The sequence below is a fragment of the Netta rufina genome, assembly GCF_964035555.1.
Source record: "Netta rufina genome assembly, chromosome: 3".
NCBI classification, from domain to species: Eukaryota; Metazoa; Chordata; class Aves; order Anseriformes; family Anatidae; genus Netta; species Netta rufina.
Genome location: NC_140125.1, coordinates 23,194,143 through 23,211,104, shown reverse-complemented (window position 1 = coordinate 23,211,104; position 16,962 = coordinate 23,194,143). Strand labels below are relative to the sequence as shown.

The 16,962-nt window shown below is 35.4% G+C and overlaps 1 protein-coding gene across 1 annotated transcript in view; it reads left to right on the top strand.

The window, feature by feature from the left end:
- Positions 1 to 15,263, top strand: part of EPRS1 (glutamyl-prolyl-tRNA synthetase 1) — a 37,580-nt gene extending 22,317 nt beyond the window's left edge. Inside the window, exons 19-34 of the mRNA XM_084283853.1 lie at positions 42 to 272; positions 978 to 1,226; positions 2,032 to 2,262; positions 2,585 to 2,850; positions 4,117 to 4,168; positions 4,963 to 5,172; positions 5,299 to 5,371; positions 5,920 to 5,999; positions 6,344 to 6,445; positions 7,138 to 7,293; positions 7,410 to 7,607; positions 7,964 to 8,137; positions 10,653 to 10,813; positions 12,018 to 12,096; positions 14,556 to 14,620; positions 14,893 to 15,263. Of these exons, the coding sequence (XP_084139979.1) occupies positions 42 to 272; positions 978 to 1,226; positions 2,032 to 2,262; positions 2,585 to 2,850; positions 4,117 to 4,168; positions 4,963 to 5,172; positions 5,299 to 5,371; positions 5,920 to 5,999; positions 6,344 to 6,445; positions 7,138 to 7,293; positions 7,410 to 7,607; positions 7,964 to 8,137; positions 10,653 to 10,813; positions 12,018 to 12,096; positions 14,556 to 14,620; positions 14,893 to 15,043 (2,478 nt within the window). The 3' untranslated portion in view covers positions 15,044 to 15,263. The remainder of the gene's footprint in view (positions 1 to 41; positions 273 to 977; positions 1,227 to 2,031; positions 2,263 to 2,584; positions 2,851 to 4,116; positions 4,169 to 4,962; positions 5,173 to 5,298; positions 5,372 to 5,919; positions 6,000 to 6,343; positions 6,446 to 7,137; positions 7,294 to 7,409; positions 7,608 to 7,963; positions 8,138 to 10,652; positions 10,814 to 12,017; positions 12,097 to 14,555; positions 14,621 to 14,892) is intronic.
- Positions 15,264 to 16,962: the final 1,699 nt, after the last annotated feature.

The window sequence follows — 16,962 nt, the reverse complement described above, 5'->3', positions numbered from 1 at the left end:
ATCTTTGTTTCTCCCTCTTTCTACCCTTTTCTTTCTTTCAGGATCAGATAGGTGCTGCCGTGGACGTCCTTTTATCCCTTAAGGCAGAATATAAACAACAGACAGGCCAGGAGTACAAACCTGGAAGCCCACCTGTGGTCTTTGTCCCTGCTCAGTCTTCTCCTGTTTCTACTCTTCCACCCCCATGTCCAGTAGACAGCAGATCTCTGTACAGCAAAGTAGCTGAACAAGGCGAAGTGGTCCGCAAACTTAAATCAGAGAAAGCTTCAAAGGTGTAATAGCAGTGAATACTTCTGAGTGGAACAGTATTTTCAGTTTAGATTAAAACCTAATCACAGGTTTTGTGAAACTTGGGGAACAAAATCTAAGCAAATACTTTAAAATTCCATAAAATGCTTTCGTGAAGTCTCTTAAGCTGATATGGTTGACTTCACAAGTTCTGCGGTAGTGCATGGCGAGCCTGAAAAATAAAAAAAATATTTTTTTGTTTTTGTTTTTTAATGGTACAAGCTAAGTGAAGGAGAATATAGGCCGTAACTTCAAAAAAAGGTCTGTAGGTTGAAGGCTAGAATGGCAATTATGAATCTGGTGGTAATTTGATAGTGTCAAGGGAACCCATTCTTCGTTCAGCGTCTGAGAACTTGCTCCCATTCTCCTGTGCACAGAGCTATGCACTGCTCTAACTGCATGGAACTAAGCTGCTTAAATGGGGAGCTTTCTTGGCACTGAAATCAGCCCTCACATATACACTGCCTGTTTAAATCCTATATGACTCAGCTCATAGGTATTCTGGCTAAAAAGTTTTAGTGCAGATCTTGGTAATCACAACTGCTACTAGCACGTTACCTCTAGAAGTTGTATTACAACAGCTACGTTAGTGCCCACTCTAGTAAAGGTTATGTTATCTTAGCTATTGTGTTGTATCTATGTTGTTTCTGTCTTTATCTGCAACTGCTTTTTTTCCTTTCTTGCTTCAGGAACAAGTAGATGAGGCTGTGAAAGTTCTTCTCAATTTAAAAGCAGAATATAAACAAAAGACAGGTCAAGAGTACAAGCCTGGAAATCCACCTACAGCTTCTCCTTGTGTGTCTTCTGCTACACTTCCATCTTCTGTATGCTGCAGTAACTTGGGATCCTGTAGTTTAGTGGATGGCAAAGCACTTTATGATAATGTAGCTGAACAAGGTGAAGTGGTACGCAGACTGAAAGCAGAGAAAGCTTCCAAGGTATAACAGTAAATAGAGAGTAATCAGTTGCAATTCTTACCACATTTTGCCGCTGGGGGGAAATATTTCACCAAGTAATGATCAAATGGTGTAATAAACTCCCTTATATCCTGGTCAGAGCTTAGCTATCAAACTTGCATGGTCTGGTAATGTCACACAAGTTCACTCTGATACTGAATACTTTCTCAACTTCAAGACTTCATTCTAAACTTCATTCTAAATTTTACTGATATAAAAAGTCAAACTTGTCTATTCATCTAGATGTCAGAGATAAGCATGACAGATGTCAATCCTGCAGAAAATTTTAATATACTTCTTGCTGTGTTTGTAACAAATGAAGATAAAAGTATCTAGCGTGCTGCAACAATAGCAAGATTTATCAAAACTTAGCACATTCTGTGAGAGCTGTGGAAAGGAGCAGGAGACAAACCTATGTGTTTTCAGGAGCTGCTGCTGTTTTCCTCTCTCTATTTCTATGCTGTAGAATCCTTTTATATTGCGAATTTTTTTAAAGTCATTTTCTAAAACATTGTGTTGTGTTTTTCAGTGTAGATTCTGCTGCAATTATTGATTGTAGCTGGCCTGGTGGGGTAGGGGAAGCATTCTCATACAACGTGATAGTGCTTAAAAACACTTCTGCTGCTTAGGGGCAACGTTGTGCTATTACTTGAGTCTTTCCTTAACTATGAAGCCCTCTGTTGATTGCTAGATGGAAATTTTATTTTCTTAGCTTAAAAATCAATGCTTCTTGTCGGTTCAGTCTTTAGTTCTCACTAGTACATCTTGCTATTTATCCTCCCTATAGGATGAAATAGATGAAGCAGTAAAACTCCTTCTTTCTCTAAAAGCTGACTATAAGGAAAAGACTGGACAGGACTACAAGCCCGGACATCCGCCAGCAGCTCAAGGTGCTTTGCCCCAAGCATCAAATACAGCACAGAGTGGTCCTGACACACCTGAAGCTAAAGCTCTATTTAACAAAGTAGCTCTTCAAGGAGATGAAGTTAGGAAATTGAAAGCAGAAAAAGCAGAAAAGGTATAAAAATAAAATACCGTAATATTAAATTTTATATGGGTATTTAAATTTGAAAATCTATTTCAAATCAGTGTGATTATAGGAATTAGAAATGTGCATTCAGAATAGGCAGCAATTGAATTCGAGATCTGAAATGTGCTTTTTAAATTGTTCCTGTCAGATATGGTCCTTAAAATGTTAAAACATTTAAGTATCAGCTTTTGCAGAGGCTTTCCCCCAACACTATGGATGTCCATAACGCCAAACATAGATCTGTTTCGCTTTTTTGATAAAGCGTTTACTTCTGTGGTTTCTGTATGAATTTCTTTGTTTGTCCTTCAAGGAAAAGATAGATGCAGCTGTTAAGGAACTTCTTCAGTTGAAGGCCCAGTATAAGTCTGTTGCAGGAGTTGACTATAAACCAGTTTCTGCTAGTGGTGCTGATGACAAAGACAAGAAGAAGAAAGAGAAAGAGAACAAGTCAGAAAAGCAGAGTAAGCAACAGAAGCAAAATGATGGACCGAAAAAAGAGCCTTTACAAGGACAGAGTGGTAGTGATCTCTCCTCAAGTGGATCAGGAGAAGGTCAAGGCCCTAAGAAACAAACCAGGTAAAGATATGACCTTTAATCTATTTGCTAAGAAACAGAACTGTTTACATCTATTCAGATTTTTAGATATTTACAACTTTCTTGTTTCACTTGAAAGCATGAACAATTACAAAGTCATTATTAATTTTTATATTTGGGATCAAGCAAAAGCAAGTGACCGAAGCTTTAGTGCCTGTTGTACCTCATCCTCCTAGTGAGGAGAATTCCTGCTTAGCCTGTAGAAATCATAAGGCAATACACACAGTCTATTAGGAACTTGCTGTGTTTCATTATTTGCTTCTGCAATAATAATAAATTGCTTCTGCTATATTTTGCTCAGTATAAACCATGGGGGGAGGGTGAAGCCTTGTATTTGTTTTATTTTACCAAGGTTTCCAAAATACGTACTGTGAGTACCATGAGAAGTGTGTAAGCCCAACCCAGAGCTTGGCACCCCTATTGCACATGGAACTCTCCAGCGATGACTGCGGTGCATCCCTTCTCCTGCCCACGTGCTGAAAGTTTAGAGATCTTTTCACAACAAATATTATGCAATACTATTTGTTTCCTGTTTCAGATATATAGATTACATGTTAGAGGTGTGGTTATTTTGTATAAAAATTATTCTGGAGAAAGGTATTTTTCACCCTTAAAAAACATCTCTGCTTACAGATATATGTAAGCTTTACTTTGGTCTATTGTCATTTGAATCTGGTTAAAATTGGATGGCTTTAGCCTTCTTTAGGATCTTGGAGATTTACTAGTTATCTTTATTTTTTATTTTATTTTTTAAAGAGTCAGTTTTCTGTCTTAAAGTGTCTGATATGTTTAATTGGATAGCTCAAGTTGCATCTGTTTATTGAAAGCACAGCCATAGGCTGAGTAAGAAATTTTTAAAAATACATGGTAAAACAGCTTGTGTGTGTGTATATCTGGTTAGTCTTATGTTCTTATTGGTGGTGCTTTTTTTTTTTTTTTTTAATGAGGTTCCTTGAGTGAGAATTAGAAGGGAAAAGAAACTGAGCTGTTTTTAAAAATACTTGTTATCTCAGTGAGGAACTACTAGCAATTCATACCAGCCAATTCATATTGAGCTGTCAGGAGAAAAAAAGAGAAAAAAAAAAAAAAAAAAAAAAAAGGAGAAAAGTTGGCATTATGAAATAAAACTAAAATATTCTGTTCCTTGTCCCACCACCCCAACCAAAGGGGTGGAAAAAAGAAAGATTAAGATAAATTTCACTGCTAAATGCTCAATGGCACAAATCTGGTTCTTTTCTAATACCATAGGCTGGGTCTAGAAGCTAAGAAAGAAGAAAATCTTGCAGACTGGTTCTCTCAGGTAAGTGCACACCAGTTTTAATAAAGAATTATTCCATTCTCTTGTAAAGCCGAAGCAGATATTGATTAATATATTATATTGTATTTCTGTTTTTTCAAATGCGTATTGAAGTACTTGCTCTTATGTTGTTATCATTGTCTCAAATAATGAAATGCCTAGATTGAAGAGATGAATAAATTAAAGTAGGCTGTAAAAAGTATGAGTGTGTGTGTGTTCTCATAATTTGCGTGCATGTGTAAATTCCTCTTTCATTAAGTGCACACAACTTCAGTGAAGTGATAGGAATTTCACAGGCTTGGAAGTTTTATTTCATCTCAAGATGATGTATGACAAAAGTTATGATCCGTTGATACTTGAAGGAGTTTGTTGTCACACAAGGGCAGAAAAGAGATGACTAGGTTACTTAAAGATTGTAAATATATATCAGCGTTATAAATTATTTATTGCTTCTACTACAATTTTTGCATAAGCCCAAAGGAATAAAAATCTTCTGATGTGAGCTGGAGAAAGTTCTTGCAAAAGCAGTTTGTTGGTTCACAGAAATTAGCTACTGACTCTTACCTTGGATTCATGAAATTCAATTTTAGCTAAGTTCTTTCAGTATTCAGATCTATTATAGAACTTAATGTTCCTGCTTACCTTTCTTGTATAGGTAACAAAAGCAATCTCATCACATATCTTTGCTAAATTTTGAGCACAAATATTTTTAAATAGGAGTTGCATGCTATAGGCTTGAATTATCGAGTGTTTTTTCTGTATGAAATTGAAACATCAGTATCTGACTCTTTTGAAAGGTGATCACAAAATCAGAGATGATAGAATACTATGATGTGAGTGGCTGCTACGTGCTTCGTCCTTGGGCTTATGCTATTTGGGAATCTATCAAGAACTTCTTTGATGCAGAGATCAAGAAACTTGGCGTGGAAAACTGTTACTTCCCCATGTTTGTATCCCAGGCTGCACTAGAGAAAGAGAAGACTCATATTGCTGATTTTGCCCCTGAGGTACACTTCAAAACATTATTTTAATCTTAGTACAAGAAAACCCAACCCCTTAGTCTGCACATGACTATGAAAGGAAGTTTTCCTCAAACTTGTTTTATTTGATTTTTAATTATTTTTTTCCTTTAGGTTGCGTGGGTCACAAGATCTGGGAAAACAGATCTGGCTGAACCAATTGCTGTACGTCCCACAAGTGAAACAGGTAAACGTCTTGTCAGTCAGTTTGACTGTAAAGAAAACAGTTACTGATATAGTGAAGCTGATAAATGAAGTCCCTTTTGAAAAGTGGAAACCCATCTTTTTGAATGTTTTACTGTAACTCCTTAAAATATTTCCTAAAATTTGCTGCTGTCTGCCGCAAATGTCACTTACACTATTAGTTCCCTTCAACGGACTTCTCTGGGAAACTTACATTCCAGGAACTTTTTCATTACTCCCCTGAAAATTAACTGACTTTGAAAAAATGTTTTTTATTTTTTTTAATTAAATATATACTAAGGTTTGGTTTGATTGTACTTTGATCCACATCCTGCATAAAAACAACATCAAGCTATTCTCTAGAGAGACAGGATAAAATTAAAGTTTTTTTCAGTGAAAATGTGTTAAGACAAAAAATATGTTTTAGAGAAAACTATAAATAAAAGTGTAATTCTCACAGCAGGGAATGTTAAGCTTACATGTATCAAAGAAAAAATTTTGGCATGAAGTGGCTGCATTGTGCAAAGAACCAAAACTGCTTTCTTTTCACAGTCATGTATCCTGCATATGCAAAGTGGGTGCAGTCACACAGGGATCTTCCAATCAAGCTTAATCAGTGGTGCAATGTTGTGGTATGTCAGTACATAATTTCTGACTGAACTGTTCTATCATAAGTGCAGTGTATGGCAATTATTTTATGTGGATGTGGCATGATGATACTAATCACAGCGCATATTTCATGTCACAAGTATAAACATGGTTTGTGATCTGTTTTTATCACTTGATAAAATCTATGTTACTAAGGTATATTGATAATAAGTACAAATCTGTAAATAGTTGACTTTTTAAACTTTATTCAGATTTTTTGAACTTTTAAGTTGCAACATATTTATAAATATTATTTTTAATAAATAATTTGACCTTTTAGTGTTAATCATGGCATACAGTTTTGTTCCTTGTTATGTCTTGTTTATAGCGTTGGGAATTCAAACATCCCCAACCTTTCCTTCGCACTCGTGAGTTCCTTTGGCAAGAGGGTCACACAGCATTTGCAACATACGAAGAAGCAGCAGAGGAGGTAAAAAAGCAAATGCACTGACGCTTTTGCTTTCAGAAAGTTATCTTATCTTACTCCATGGCAACACAAACAAATCTTTTTAATTAGGACCTGGTGGAAATCGGTCTCACTTTATTTTGGGAGCCATCATGATAAACGTCAACTATGCTAGCAGCTGTTTTATCTCAGATTTAACTTGTGTGTAAGGCTTTAGTCATTTCAAACAGTATGACAAGTTGGAAGAGTGTGATCTTCATAGAGGATGTTAATTTTCCTTGAAAGTCTAAATAATAAGTTAACTTGCTAGTTGTAAGAAATTTTAGTACTTTGTCCAGAAACAGGTGCTTCATTGAATATCATGGTGTATCCTTATTTATATAGTAGATATTCAAACTTTGAGATGGAAAGTAGGAGTCAATATAACCATTGGACTTACATTCTTGCCATGACTCTTCTTATCTATTATGGTTTGTATTTGTTGGTATTTCATTCATAGCTTATCTATTATGGTTTGTATTTGTTGGTATTTCATTCATAGAAGATGAGGCAAAATGAAAAGCAGTTGAAGAAATCTTATTTTTTTTATCACAGTTTTGAGGAAAATATTGTTTTTTTAAAGATTTTTAGACGCTAACACTTTGATTATAAATATATTTCATGTTTTATGAAAAACATAATACTAAATAATTCTTAAAATAGCATGTTCGTCATAGGTGATGCAGATACTTGATCTGTATGCTCAAGTGTATGAAGATCTCCTAGCAATACCTGTTGTGAAAGGAAAGAAGACAGAAAAGGAGAAGTTTGCTGGGGGTGATTATACAACAACTGTAGAAGCATTTATATCTGCCAGTGGAAGAGCTATCCAGGTATTTATCTAATAAAGATTTTTTTTCAGTAATTACAGTAAGATGGAAGCCTTGAACTGATACTAGTGAGACTTAACTTTCAATTGAGCAGAATTTTCTGCGTGTCACTATTTCAGGGAGCAACGTCACATCACCTAGGACAGAACTTCTCAAAGATGTTTGAAATTGTATTTGAAGATCCCAAGAAACCAGGAGAAAAACAGTTTGCATATCAGAATTCCTGGGGCATTACAACTCGAACTATTGGTGTAATGACAATGATTCATGGAGATAACATGGGATTGGTGCTCCCACCTCGAGTAGCTTGTGTTCAGGTATGTAAAAATTGTCCATAATATGACTTCAAATACCCTTTCTTTTCCTTACCTGTCTTGGAATTCTTGAGCTTTTCCTATCAGGCACTGAAGAGTTTAACACAGCTGTCTAATTACAGAATGCGCTGTATAAATTTGATACAAATCATTAGGGTGCTTGAGATGGACAAGCTCCCTTTAATAGTCCATCCATGTAAAATAATTTTATCTGTATCATTTCAAAGAAAAGGGAAATATATTTTTTTACTTCTGAGATAGTGAAATAAATTACTGGGCCACAATAATTTCTTAAGCTTTAATAAAATTATCTCATAATTATTATATTAATGTGAAATACCTGTCATGTTATATTGCAGGTCGTAATTATTCCCTGTGGTATCACAAATTCCCTTTCTGAAGACGACAAAGAGGCTTTATTGAAGAAATGTAATGAATATCGTAAAAGGCTGCTCGGTGTTAATATCCGTGTACGTGCTGATCTAAGAGACAACTATTCACCTGGTTGGAAATTTAATCATTGGGAACTTAAGGTACTTTTTTTTTTTTTTTTCTTCTAGAAGGTTTTTCAAAGCTGAAATGTGGGGTATGTATGTGTGTATTTTATTCTGAAGGTGGATGTTTTCTCTAAATGGACAATTACTGCCTTATAATCAGTGATCACCTCTATTAGGGTTTCTCTTTATTAATATATGAAGAACAAGTGTTTTCCGAGACTTGCTATTTGCTAGGATAAACATGTCATTAGCAGTTTTTGAACTTTAAAGTCTTCACCTTATATACTTAGAAAATGGCATCATTACTACAAATCAACTGCATGTTTAAAAATTTGTACAAATACAAAGTGTCTTCAGGATCACAATGATGTGTTCTTTGCACACAGTGGAACAGAGGAGATAAACCTGTATAGCGCTGACAAAGAAAGGAGCAATTTTGTTGATTTAAAACACTATTATGTTGCCCTTTATATAGCAGTTAAAAGAAACAGCTCTGTTTCAACAATTATAAGAGGTTTTTGTAAAACAAAAATAGCAGAATGGAACGAAACTATGATAATTAGGAATTGAACAATGTAGAGAGTGATGTTACAGGATCATGTTTTCGTTTGGAATTTGAAATTAATATGTTTGTCTTCATTGTAAGATGATAGAAGCTCCCTGAGTTGTCAAAAGTTCCTGTTGTTTCCAAGTTCTTTTTCTTTTGTCTAACCTCTTACATTTTAAAAAATGAAGCTCTAATACCAAGAACCCATGTTATGAGGCTTTTTTTTTTTAAATAGGTTTACCAAGGAGGTGCAGCAGGGGGCAAACTTGATGCTTTTTATAAAATATACTAAAGTATTCAGAATAAGCCATTTATACATGTCGTCTTATATTTGAACTGTAGCTAGATGTCATCAAAATACATACGTAAAACCTTCATTTAGAATCATGTTGAGAAATAAGAGACCTAATTAAAACAATGAATTAGTATTCTCAGCATGAATGCTGGTTTTCATAGAGCTTTGGCAGTAGACAAGCACTTTGGGTATTCAGCTTACAACGAGAAAAATTTTATTGCCCTGGTAGTAGTCCAGCATAGTTCAGGTCTCCTGCAGCTATAACTTCACAAATGGCTTATGTGCTACTTCACTAAGTTACCTGGTGCCCCTCACCCCTTCTGAATTTCAACCTGTATGTTTCCCCCCCAAAAAAACATATTTTATCTCCTTGTCTTAAATTCTGACACGGTTAAGAACAAGTAGAATACATAAACTGCATCGTCAAAGTAATTGCAGACAGAGTGAACTCATTTTACTGAGTACCGATAAGGAAGTTAATAGGGTAAAACATACAAGGATACTAGAGTAATAAGTACAAGAATGAACTGGGAAGCATTTTACCTTATCTGTTTCTCAGCTTACCAGGTTTCTCACGCTACCTCTAAAGACAGACAAGTCATTGCTAGTTGTTTTATAGTGTCTGGCTGTAGTTCAATTGCTCTTTCTTAGGTAGTCTTCCTGTGTGGCCATTAAGATTCTTTCTTTCACTGGAAAATTGTTACAGTTAGAAAATGGGATGGAAATGATAAATACATTTTTTTTTTTAATATACCATAAATTAAAATTTTTAAGTTGTTAGGAATAACTTTGAACAGCTTTTTATGTAGCTTTGCAGGAGGAGTAGATATTGCATCCTTGAGATGGATTTTAATGTATTAATTCATGGCATGAAGAATATGGGGTATGGGGAATCACAGACTGGTTGAGGTCAGAAGGGACCTCTGGTGATCATCTAGTCCAACCCCGCTGCTCGAGCAGGGTCACCTAGTGCATGTTGCACAGGTTCATGTCCAGGTGGGTTTTGACTATTTCTAGAGAAAGATACTCCATAACTTCTCTGGGCAACTTGTTCAAGTGCTCTATCACCCTCACAGTAAGAAGTTTTTCCTCATATTCAAATGGAACCTCCTGTGTTTCAGTTTATGCCTACTACTTCTTGTCCTACCTCTGGGCAGCACCAAAAAGTCTGCACAACACAACACATGCTCATGTACCCACTCTCCTATGCACTCTTACCCTTTCCACTGAAAAAACATGTACAGCTTATGACACACATGACATCAGGATGTAGAGGAAAATAGATAGAACTCAATAGACTCTAACTAGTAAAATGGGAACTTTCTGTCTGCCTGTTTAAGGGAGATGAGAAATTACATGGTTCTTACCACTGTAGTTTATGAAGCATAAAAGCTTTACATAAAAAAAGCTATCTGTTTATAGTCAAGTATTCCATGCCATCGACACTGATATTAAGTCTGTGTTTAACAGAACTGCTGTTTCTTATTCATACATCTGAAAGTGATACACATCTGAAAGCGAAACAAGACTGGAGCAAGAGAGTGTGAATGGGAAAGACAGAAATTAATAAAAGCAGTGCAATATGTGCTGATTTCTTTCAAAGAAACTTAAGTTTTTAAAATAATGTGTTAGGACTGTGCTTCAAAAAACAAAAGAAAGAATATTAATGAGAATCACTCATTGTAACTTCTCACTTTTTTTTCATTAAGGGTGTTCCAGTCAGAGTTGAAGTGGGACCACGAGACATGAAAAGCCAACAGTTTGTAGCTGTCAGAAGAGATACAGGACAGAAGCTGACTCTTTCAGAACATGAGGCAGAAGATAAACTGAAGCAGATTTTGGAGGAGATCCACACTAACCTATATAACAGGTAAATTGAGTGATATAACAAATGGCTATGCTAATCACACATGTAATTTACCTGTCGGAAGAATTTCTTGATTTATTGGTTAGACTGTTCAGAAAGACAGGTTTGGCCCATCTTTCTGTTCGTGATGTTTCATATTCCGCCTCCAGAACTTGTTCACATACATTGACAGAAGTTTCCTTAAGTGCTTGTGAAACACAATGTTAAAGGTTGTGAACTGACTTTAAAAATACTTCTTTGAATTCTTGTAAAGTATTAATAAAAAAAAAAGTATATATCATAAATAGTTAATTGGATGGTATTGTATGGGATTCATTTCCAAAAGATGCTTTTGGTAGGGAATTTTGAAAGATACAAAGTTGTCAAAGAAGCTTCAGTAGTTGAAGATCTATTTTCAGAAGTGTATGGTAAGACCCTATATCTTCTTGACTTTCATACAATTGTTTTCTCATAAGAAATCAAATGCTTTTCAAACTGTTGTTTCACACAGAATTAAAGGATGTTAGGGATTGGAAGGGACCTTAAAAGATCATCTAGTCCAATCTGCCTGCCAGAGCAGAAACACCTAAATTAGGTCACACAGGATCACATCCAAGCGGGTTTTGAATGTCTCCAGAGAAGGAGACTCCACAAACCCCTCTGGGCAGCCTGTTCCAGTGTTCTGTCACCTTCGGTTATTGCATATCCCAAATCCCATGCGTGTCTGTTATTGCAAATTCTTGTTCCCAGGCACACCTGGAAAGATCTAACTGGCTGATCAAGCGTCATGTCAGATGAGTTTGACTGCTGGAATATACTTCCTTTCATGGTGATCAGGTTGTTTACAGGCAGAATATGTTTATCTATTTAAAAATCATTCTGTTGTTCAGATTTGGAATGTAATTTAAAAAACAAAATAAAACACAATTGCCTGTAGTATTTCTGTTACTGCGTACAGTTGGTCAATGTTGAAATGATGTGCACAACTGTGAATTAACATAGTAAAATATGCAGCTAACTGCACCACCCATTAGCAATTAATCAAGATTTCATCTCTTTGAGGGCAGAATGGTGGAAAAACATAATCTGATTAAGAAGATTCAAATTAATATATAGCTTCTCTTGTAATTTTTGTTTTGGCTAGCTCTGAAAACTTGGTTCAGTTAGCCAGTGAGATTATGTATATAAGCCTACCGTGACTCTGTTTTTTTTTTTTTTTTTTTTATAGAGCTTCTGAGGACCTAAAAAGTCATATGGTGGTGGCCAATAATATGGAAGATTTTCAAAAAGAGCTTGATTCAGGAAAGGTAAGGGTATTTACTTCATTCCAAAATCCTTCTAAGTGCCTTCATACGCTTCCTGTCCCTTACAAATAATCAGAGGCTAAAAGCTTCAAAGACTGTATACATCCATCCATGTTGTAGCTGTTATGGAACTCTCCCCTAACAAGCAGATGAAGCATTGCCTGTAGAGCTGCACAAAGAAAAATAATCTTTTCCAAGCTAATTTATTTATTTCTTCTTTTGCTGAAATACTGTATTTATTAAATATGATGTAAAATTCTAGTGCTATCTAAGAGGTGAGAGTGCCTTGAAGTGAATTATGTTGCTGCAATTTGATAATTTGCATTTAAAGTGTTTGTATTTTTATTAGAAGGTGCTTTTCAGAGAGATTAATGTAAATATTTTATTCAGATTAAGATAAGCTACTGTCATTGTGTTAATAAAAACAGCGAAAAACTCTTGTCAAATCTTGTGATAGCGTCCAAGTTTGAGTCTAAAGTACATGCTACTTACGTCAGAGAAGATTTGCCTTTATGACCTGAGTAGAAGCCATTGAGTTCATTGAGAATTGCTGGGAATCAGAACCCTCCTTGGGTTGATAGTAAGAATAACCCATGATGGTGGATGATTGAGTTCGTCTGATCTATCTTTATAGACATGCTAGAGATCTGTGAAAAACTTAAAGTTTTGGCAAAGCATTTGAAACTTACGTGAATGATTAAATCTTCACCAGAGATTTGAGCCTCATTCTTTTTTAGAGATCTGCTCCCATTAACCCTGAAATTCTGTCACCGGCTGTCAGCCTGTGAAATTCTTCATATATTAGACGAATGTATTCAAGTAGTACAATCTTCAGAATCAATCATTAAGACTGCATTTTATAGAGAGATCGGTTGTTGAGGTTTTTTGTTTTTTTTTTGTACACCAATTAGGTCTACTCTGAAAACTTCAGAATTTCTGATGGAAAGTGATAGTGTCAAGAACTCGGTTACTCTTGTTGACTTCAAAAATAGTTTTAAGTTAGCCTTGACTTTTGATCATACTCTTTTCTTGCTTCTATTGCACTTGAATCTGATTTATAGCTAGTTTTGAAGGAATGATTGTGAATGTCAGAGGTGGGACTGATTTAGCATGCTTACGAAGTTGAGGATATGGATATTTTAGACATTATTGTGCGTAGGTGCTGAAGTAGCAGTATTGTCTTATTTTCCTTTACAAAACTAAATAAAAGTGTAAAATACTCTGTTTTGGAATGGTTTGGGGTTCTTCCTGCTGACTACAAAGTAATGTTTGCTTAGAGCAGCTCTCTTTAAAGCATCTCGTGATTCTGGTGGTAGATTTTAACATAAAAATCTTTAGCCTTTGCTTAACAAATAATTCTACTCCACGTAGGTGTTCAAATAGTACTACTGTTCTCTGAGTAGTATTACTACATGTGACTTCAAGATATGCTTCCAAAATAAGCGCTCCTTTAAACCATACTAGTCTTCAAGACAAAGAAACAGTTGAGGAAAAAATACGCTTTTATGTAAAAATCAGTTTAAATGGAGAGTCAAGTTCAATCCAAAAGGAAGAATACAACGTGGAGTTAATTGTATATTTGTACACGTTCGTAAATTGTTACCTTTTAATTTTCATGAATGCTGTAGGTATACCCTTTTTTCTCCTTCTGCAGAATTATCAAATGATACTGTCTGCCAATGTGTAAAATGCCTGGTCTTCAATATCCAGTACTCAGGTTCATGTACAGCTAGATTCTAGAGAGTGCCAAGGGAATTTTACTATTTATATTATATTAGAACTTGAATATAGTTTATATATTAAACTTTGAAATATGAATAAATATTTTTAGATTTCTAAGTTAATTGAGAAAACTGAAGTTCGTCATTTTATGACTCCCCATCTACCATTATATGTTGTATGCATTATATTTTATGCCACGTGTATTCTGTAATTTCTTCAAATTATACTGTTAACACTGGCTGTGGTTTAAGAAGAAAGTTTGTAAGCTGAAGTACTCCTGCCTAATTCCTGTTACTGTATTCTGCTGACTGTAATTGAAATGTAGGCTATTAACTCTTTAAAAATATGGGCCGCTCCTCTCTTCTTTTAAGCTGCATGCAAAGTTTAGTTCAAACTATAAGAATAATTGCATGTGTATTGAAACTTTAACTAACAAAAGATTAATGTGAGCAAAATTAGAGTGGTAATGGTTCCTTTTTTCACTGCAAGAAAGTGAAGCTATGAAGTGAAGCTTACTAAAGGTGTGCTCCAGTTCAAGGCAAATTGAGAATTCTGAACTAATGATGTAAACTCGGTGAAAGAAAACCACAGATCAGTAAAGCTTATTCACAATATTGATAGAATTAAAATGATTCTGCAAGCAGAATTTAGTAGCTACATTGTCCTCCAGTCTTCCAGAGACAAGAAGTTTTTCTAGATGCATAGCTCACTTTTTCTACCCCTTCTCCCTTTCATTTCAGATTGTACAAATCCCTTTCTGTGGGGAAATTGAGTGTGAGGATTGGATCAAGAAGACCACTGCCAGGTAAAATATAACCAAACTGGAGAGGATCTGCCACGATCAAAATAAAAATGTTCCGAATGTAAAACAGGCATATAAGATGCCTGTGGGTGTAACACTCATGTACAGTCTTTGTCCTTGACTCTTGCTGTCCTGTGTAATACAGTATACTTACACCCTTAGATTTGAAACTTTCAGTCTAATTAGTGTGTTTTTGAGAGTTTATACATAATACACTTTATTGTATCTTCGTTTTTAAATAAAGATTTTTACTTATTAATATGCTTTTATTTCAGGGATCAAGATCTTGAGCCTGGCGCCCCCTCCATGGGAGCAAAAAGTCTCTGCATACCTTTTCAGCCTCTCCGTGAACTACAGAGCGGGGCAAAATGTGTCTGCGGCAAAAACCCTGCCAAGTTTTACACCCTATTTGGTCGTAGTTATTAAACTGCTATTGAAAGCACCTTCTCCTTTATCTGTGAATTGAACTTTTTTTAATAAGACTGAAATAGCCCCTAAACTTAATCAGTTTTGTGACTTTTTAGATGATTCAAAAAACAAAGCCATAAACCATAAACACCCCCAGTTGTCAGTCTTAGACTAGCAGTAATTCGCAGATTTTTCTGTAAACACCTCTAATAATAAACATGTATCGTGAGCTGTAATATGCTTTGGTTGTTTTTTCTGTTGCTGAATGGGAAGGATGGAATATACCTTGCTCATGTCTGTCTTTTTTTTTTTTTTTTTTTTTTTTTTCATTTTTGGTGCATATTGTCTTGTACTCTGAGAAAATGTCTGAAAGATTGGTAAGAACATCATAAACACTCCAGTTCAGTGTTCCTATGTAAAATTTACACATAAAATGACTGCTTTTAGTTTTGCCTTCAAAGCTTGTAAATTTTTCAATTTTCAATACAAACTTGCTGTTAACTTTTAGGCAAGGTAAATTCTACTATTTTTGGAAACTGCCTCTTGAGCCAGATGTTTCAAAGAATATATCCACCCCATCCTGAATCACATTTGAAAGACTATCTTAAAATAAATGCCACATTGTTAGCTGGATGTAGGTTAATGACATTGCAGGTATTTTGCAAAGTTCTCTTTCTGTTATCTTATAAATTGGCATTTATAGCTGTCTCACAGTGATACTGCAATGAGTAATGCATAGGCAATCTGAAGGGAGGTATTTTAAGTGCTAAAGATTTTAGACTGTGGTTATATCTATGCCATGTTCCTTAAAGTCCCTTTTCTTTTCCTTCACTTACTATGTGTAGCTTTAGCAGAGAAGGTTGAATGTTGCAGAGGTATGAAATGATTTGAAGAGGAAAAAAACCTATCATTTTTAGCATAAGATTGGCTTAAAGAAGGAAGTCCTGGCAATAAATAGCACCAAAGAGTAACTTTTGAATGGTGCATACTTAGCTTGTTCCTCATTCTTGATTTTGCTGCATGATGGAAGGTTACCTAAACCCCTTGTCCTGAAGAGTTGAGTGAAAACATGGCAATTAAAAAATTACACCAGTAAGATCCTCCCCAGACTCTTCCTAGATCAATACTACATGTCTCCCTGTTCTGCCTGTTTCCAAAATACAATTTTTGTATCAATAGTCCAAAAGTCTTAAGCATATATGAGACTTACAGTGCAGGTCTTCATACTTCTCACCTTTTCAAAAACATGTAAAATGTTTGCTTTTGCATAGATGCATGTGGCCAGCTTTCAAAATATTGTCAAAATACTGAATATGAAATTGAACCAGTGGCTTTTCCAGCATATTATCACTTGTGGTCATACCCCAGGTTTTGCGAGAAAATTGCAAAAATGGTTAAATACTTCAGACCACCTTGCTCAGAATGCTTGAACACTTGCAAATTCTCTGATGATGATTAGTACTAAAGGATTTGCGTTGGTTGCATCTTAAAATCATCTATTTTTTTTTTCTCACTATATAGACAAAGCCTGAAGGGTGGTATTTAGCAAAGGATTTGGGAAATGATACATCAGTCTATGTGTTCAACTTCTTTCACAGCTGACTTAACAGAATAGTGTCCCTAAGACCTTTCTGTCCTGGTATCCTGCCTCTAACATGGACTGGAACTGTATTTTGAGGATAAGTTTTAGTAGGAGGACTGGAGTGTTGTTCTCCCAGACTCTCATAATGGCTAAATCAATCTAGTTTTAAGAGCTATTGCATACTGCTTACACTGTCATACACACTGGGCACTCAGCTTCGGTGTCCTCAGGCATAAGTGACTGAAGAGCACCAAGAGTTTCTGGCAGAGCAAAACAGGTTATTAAGAACTGATAAGCAGTTTCAGCTCCCATCAAAACACTACAACTGGTATTTTAAAAATTAGATGTTTAAGCT